Genomic DNA, 6,044 nt, shown 5'->3' with positions numbered 1-6,044 from the left:
AGTAGCTGTCAATCAAATAACACCACAACTAAAAGCATAAATATAACTCAACTTAAGTTCCAATAAAACTGTATTAAGTATATTTTCAGCTAAATATTATTTAATTACATTCTGTTTATGTTTTGAATTTTAAGTAAAAAGCACCTTAACAGGCAATACATGCTCATAAATCTAAGAAAATTTAGTATAGTCATATTTAGAGTTGAACTAGTTATAAAAAATACAAAATAAAATGGTTCGTTCTGTCTATTGAGGGCCACATAAATACAGTTAAAGGAGACACTACTAATATTAATGCAACGCTAGAATTTTTTTCAATCAATATAAATAGTTTTATATAAATACAAATTACTTACTTACTTACTTACTTACTTATCAATACCTTTAATGCATGTTATTGAAACTGATCGCTCTTTAAAACTTGTGTTTGTACTGATACATTTATTTTTGTATTCATACTACCATTAATTTTTATCTTTTTAGATCGTAAGAGAACCCGAACAGGCCCTTTCTTTTACTTAAGTGGTATTCTTCATGTGTATTGGTTAGTAGCAGAAAAACCCGGTGAAGCTGAGGTTCATAAAATAAATCTAAAAACCAAAGGAGGGATGGGGGAGTTGAGAACACATTTCCCCTGTGCTGTCTTCTTTACTTTGGCTTCCTGTAGAATTTAGAATACAATTTAAAATCCTTCTCTTAACCTATAAAGCCTTACATGGTCTAGCACCAACATACATTAAAAATCTAATATGAATTTATCAACCCTCTAGGACCTTACGATCCTTAAACTCGGATCTATTAGTTATACCACAAATCTCTAAATGTAGATTTGGAGCCAGGGCCTTCAGTGTTCAAGCCCCTGTGCTGTGGAACCAACTACCGGCTTCAGTCCGGAGGGCAGACACCCTCTCTATGTTTAAAACAATCTTAAAGCCTTACTTTTCCATAAAGCCTATAATTATTATTATTATATCCTTCTTTTCTGCATTACATTCATCACCTGTGCAGTTTAAACACCTTTTTATTTCTCTCCCGGAGCCCCAGGACTCCACCTCCAGAGCTGCTGCTGATCCTGGATCTCCACCCTTGTCATCAGATCCAGAGTTCTCTCCAGCACGTCCATGGACTCTTCCATACTCTCCTCTTTTCTCTCACTATATCCTCCGTGTCTGGTTCTGCTCCAGGTTTCTGCCTTCTAAAAGGACGTTTTTCCTCGCCAACGTCACACTGTGCTTTACTCATTATTGAGTTGATCTGTTTTTACTTTCTCCACTATAGTCTTACTTCAACTGTAAAGTGTCTTGAGATAACTTTGTTATGATAAGACACTTTAAATACAATTGAATTGAATTGTGGGGTAAAAAATTGTGCGAATAAACACATTAAAAACAGGTTTTAACCATATGTTTCCATATTTGCATTTCTCAGAAACTAAAACAAGACATTCTCGTTATGGGAGTGGTTTATTCCAGGTGTCGGTTGAGTGCTTCCTGACAAAGGAGTACTTGAGTAGCTAAGAAATATGAAACCAACGATGAGAGACAAGGAAAAAAACAGTGCTCATGGATTCAGTGGACAAAGGAAAAAAAATCCCACCAAACCACGAACGTTTGTTTAAAGAAGCTCGACACGAATATGTACAAAAACATGAGTTTGACAAAGTTATAAAAAAAAACTTTTCTAGTGATTCATTCACAGACTTGAGATGCTCTGGAATGAAAACAGGTGTTAGAAATGACAAAGAAAAACACGGTTGTATCAAAAATATTGATAGACAGCATTGAAACCATAAAATATAATTCAAAATATTATACTGACAAAAATCAAACAAACGCAAGCAAAGCAGGCAAATAAAAAAAATGTTGACCGTGTCCACGTGCAAATGAATATTGTTAAAAAACACAGTCAAATGCACAATAAGAACACAACTACCAAAAATCGATAAACGTTCTGAAGGTTAAGTACTGTGACCACAGTGTTGTTTACTTTGTTAAACGCATATTCCAAAGTCCCACAGAGACACCGGGCTTTTTGAGATGCCAAATATCAAACCAAAGTTGCGCCGGACATGCTCCCAAAAAATAGGACATATGGTCACCGTCGGTTACACAGTGAGTAAGTCAGTGGTTTAAGATTAAAAAGATACTTTTTTAAAGGTCGACTGATGTGAAAATGCCAACTCAAATGTTGAAGTCGTTCCTTCCAAGACGCAGTAAGTCCCTCATCATGACCATGTTTTACACTTATTACTTTATAAAGTTGCTCTGAAATCTTGGCGAACAAGAGGTTACGAGAGTCCATTATGACGTAAAAATGGCTTCACTCCTCCTCCAGCCAGCTGTAATCATCCCCCGCTTTCTTTATACAACGAGTCCCTTGGAGGTGGACTCCTCTGGGTTGATGAGGCCCGCTTAAAAACATTTTGATTTTTGACCAATCACAGCAGAGTGGGTGTGGTTACGCTAAACAAGATTTCATCTCCAGAAAGTGTCTTCACTGGACGATAGATTTAGAATTTTTTTTTTTCGACATCAGAAGCTATAAAGCTAATATGTAGCTTTAGCGCAAACATTTTTATTTACCTTAAATAAGGGAGAATTTCACAACCTTGTGACATTTGGAATGAACACAAACAAGGAAAGCTATAGTTAAGTAAGAATGAAAAAAAGGAAAGTAGGTTTCTAGTACTTTTACTGTGTAAATAACGGTTATGTTAGCATCATTAGACACAGAAAATATCCATGTACACGTGGACACGGTCGTTTACCGATATACTTGAAAACAAAGAAAACAATCGTTACTGTATTTGTGTGAAACATGTCAAAGGGTTTATGTACAAAGTGAGTGTTCATATTTACACATTTACAACAAACCAGATCCACTGTGGGCGGAGCCTAATATAGGCCGATAGAATCCAATCCCGTCCTCCGTGACGACCATCTTGTCAGGAGACCAGCGTGAGGTGCTTCAGGAAGAGGATGTTTTTCAAAGATAACAGCAGAACATGAGCTCATTATTTCCAGTCAAGACAGCGTGTAGTTCCAGATGTTTCCAGACACTTCTTCTTGTTTGGTGCAGCACTGACCTCTTGTGGCTGAACGTATAACTACACAAGGTTAAAATCCAAAAAAAAAGAAAAAGATGTTCCTAGAACGTCATCAGAGAGAGAGTGATGTGAGGGGATCGATCATAAAAAGGTAGACCACTACTCTCTCGGGGGTCAAACCCCGGCCGGGAAAACCAGTGCAAGTGACTCATGTTGTCTACAAGTGACACGAAAACACACAGATAAGGTGTCGGTGCGATGCCGGTGCGAGACTTTCCCAATCTCTCTCCGGCTGGCGGCAGGAGGCCGTGGAGCCGCGGTGAAGGGGTCCGAGGGCGAGCAGGAGGAGGAGCAGGAGGAGCAGGAGGAGGAGGAGGAGGAGGAGGAGGAAGGCAGAGTGAAGTCCCTGTGCTCTTCTGGCCGGTGAGCTCCGGCTACACTAGCGAGTCGGCGTCGGCAGCCATCAGCTGGTCAGGTAACTGTGCAGCTCTCTGGAGTTCAGCACCACACCTGAGTGGTTACCTGGAGCACAGACATGCTGCATAAGTCTTTAACGTCTTGAAGTCAACATCAAGAACAACATAAGAACATGACTTTTACAATCTAGAAAATTATTATTGTGGCTCTAAGTCTATGGAAGTAAATCAGTGCCATCAGAAGATTGAATGTTAACAATTTAAATGTTGAAACTTTATTTTTTTGAAGCATTGAATATTTATTACATTATATTAAACTACATCACATTACATCACATTGAATTGCATTGCATTAAGTCTATAATTGAATTTAATAATGTTTTGAAATTAATATTTTTACACAGAGTTTGACATTCTAACTCCAATAATTCAAAAATAAATGTATTAAATTAAATTTCTATCCATTTAAATTCAATATAAAAGTAGCTCAGTGATCTATTGGTATTGTCTGGATTTTTCTTTTTATAAAATAGTTAATTTAGAAAATGTTTTTGAAATATTGAACTAGAATATTGAACTCTATGTGTAAAAAAATAAATCTCTTAGAAAGTATGATTTTAATTCAATTATTTAAAAAACTAATTCAACATTTGAATAGTGAAATAATTCAATATTCTGATGACACTGATGTTCTTCCAGGACTGATGAGTGTAACCAGAGATGGTGTGTTTCCAGCCGACAGTCTTCTCCAAACATCACTAGAGATCAATAAAACAGGCCATAATGACACTAACTGTTATCTAACTATCAAATTGAATTAATGACCAACGGTTGAAAATGTTCCCTTTTGTGTTATTCATTGAGGACATTTAAAAAATGTTAACATTATAAATACATTATGTTCGATTTCATGGTTGAAATGTTTTAGCTTGTGCTAGAATGCTACGACCTACGGTGGCCCAGACGTGCAAACACATTTACAAGGGCTGAGACAAATGTACTATTTTAGAAAATTGTCATTTCGTTTTTTTTGAGTTTGAACACATGTTTCAGAGTTTGTTAATGTGTTTTTTCTTTAGAGTTTGTAAATGTGTTTCAGAGTATGTCAATGTGTTTCAGAGTTTGTACATGTGTTTCAGAGTTTGTTAATGTGTTTCAGAGTTTGTAAATGTGTTTCAGAGTTTGTAAATGTGTTTCAGAGTTTGTTAATGTGTTTCAGAGTTTGTACACGTGTTTCAGAGTTTGTAAATGTGTTTCAGAGTTTGTACACGTGTTTCAGAGTTTGTAAATGTGTTTCAGAGTTTGTACATGTGTTTCAGAGTTTGTTAATGTGTTTCAGAGTTTGTACACGTGTTGCAGAGTTTGTAAATGTGTTTCAGAGTTTGTACATGTGTTTCAGAGTTTGTAAATGTGTTTCAGAGTTTGTAAATGTGTTTCAGAGTTTGTACACGTGTTTCAGAGTTTGTAAATGTGTTTCAGAGTTTGTAAATGTGTTTCAGAGTTTGTAAATGTGTTTCAGAGTTTGTACACGTGTTTCAGAGTTTGTAAATGTGTTTCAGAGTTTGTACACGTGTTTCAGAGTTTGTACATGTGTTTCAGAGTTTGTACATGTGTTTCAGAGTTTGTAAATGTGTTTCAGAGTTTGTTAATGTGTTTCAGAGTTTGTAAATGTGTTTCAGAGTTTGTAAATGTGTTTCAGAGTTTGTACACGTGTTTCAGAGTTTGTAAATGTGTTTCAGAGTTTGTACACGTGTTTCAGAGTTTGTACATGTGTTTCAGAGTTTGTACATGTGTTTCAGAGTTTTTAAATGTGTTTCAGAGTATGTAAATGTGTTACAGAGTTTGTACATGTGTTTCAGAGTTTGTTAATGTGTTTCAGAGTTTGTTAATGTGTTTCAGAGTTTGTAAATGTGTTTCAGAGTATGTCAATGTGTTTCAGAGTTTGTACATGTGTTTCAGAGTTTGTTAATGTGTTTCAGAGTTTGTAAATGTGTTTCAGAGTTTGTACATGTGTTTCAGAGTTTGTTAATGTGTTTCAGAGTTTGTAAATGTGTTTCAGAGTTTGTACATGTGTTTCAGAGTTTGTACACGTGTTTCAGAGTTTGTACATGTGTTTCAGAGTTTTTAAATGTGTTTCAGAGTTTGTACACGTGTTTCAGAGTTTGTACATGTGTTTCAGAGTTTTTAAATGTGTTTCAGAGTTTGTAAATGTGTTACAGAGCTTTTATATTAGTTTCAGAGTTTGTAAATGTGTTACAGAGCTTTTATATTAGTTTCAGAGTTTGTAAATGTGTTACAGAGCTTTTATATTAGTTTCAGAGTTTGTAAATGTGTTACAGAGCTTTTATACTAGTTTCAGAGTTTGTAAATGTGTTACAGAGCTTTTATACTAGTTTCAGAGTTTGTAAATGTGTTACAGAGCTTTCATATTGGTTTCAGAGTTTGTAAATGTGTTACAGAGCTTTCATATTGGTTTCAGAGTTTGTAAATGTTTTTCAGAGTTTGTAAATGTGTAACAAAGCTTTCATATTGGTTTCAGAGTTTGTAAATGTGTTACAGAGTTTTTATACTAGTTTCAGAGT

General features: G+C 35.5%; 1 protein-coding gene across 5 annotated transcripts in view; it reads right to left on the bottom strand.

The window, feature by feature from the left end:
• Window positions 1–1,444: 1,444 nt before the first annotated feature.
• The window catches only part of sorcs2 (sortilin-related VPS10 domain containing receptor 2), a 301,095-nt gene continuing 296,495 nt past the window's right edge, over window positions 1,445–6,044 (bottom strand). For 4 of the 5 annotated variants that reach the window (XM_087788644.1, XM_087788647.1, XM_087788645.1 and 1 more), the window contains exon 27: window positions 3,486–3,568. Coding sequence is in view for 1 of the 5 variants with exons in the window: in XM_087788646.1 (XP_087644772.1) it covers window positions 3,510–3,568 (59 nt within the window). In the remaining 4 variants the exon portion in view is untranslated. Of the gene's footprint in view, window positions 3,569–6,044 lie in introns of all 5 variants that reach the window. The other variant, XM_087788646.1, reaches the window with a different exon arrangement.

The sequence above is a fragment of the Callionymus lyra genome, chromosome 4 (genome assembly GCF_982586985.1).
Source record: "Callionymus lyra chromosome 4, fCalLyr1.hap1.1, whole genome shotgun sequence".
Classification (NCBI taxonomy): Eukaryota; Metazoa; Chordata; class Actinopteri; order Syngnathiformes; family Callionymidae; genus Callionymus; species Callionymus lyra.
Note: the sequence above shows the minus strand (reverse complement) of the source record. Positions and strands in the feature narration are given on the sequence as shown.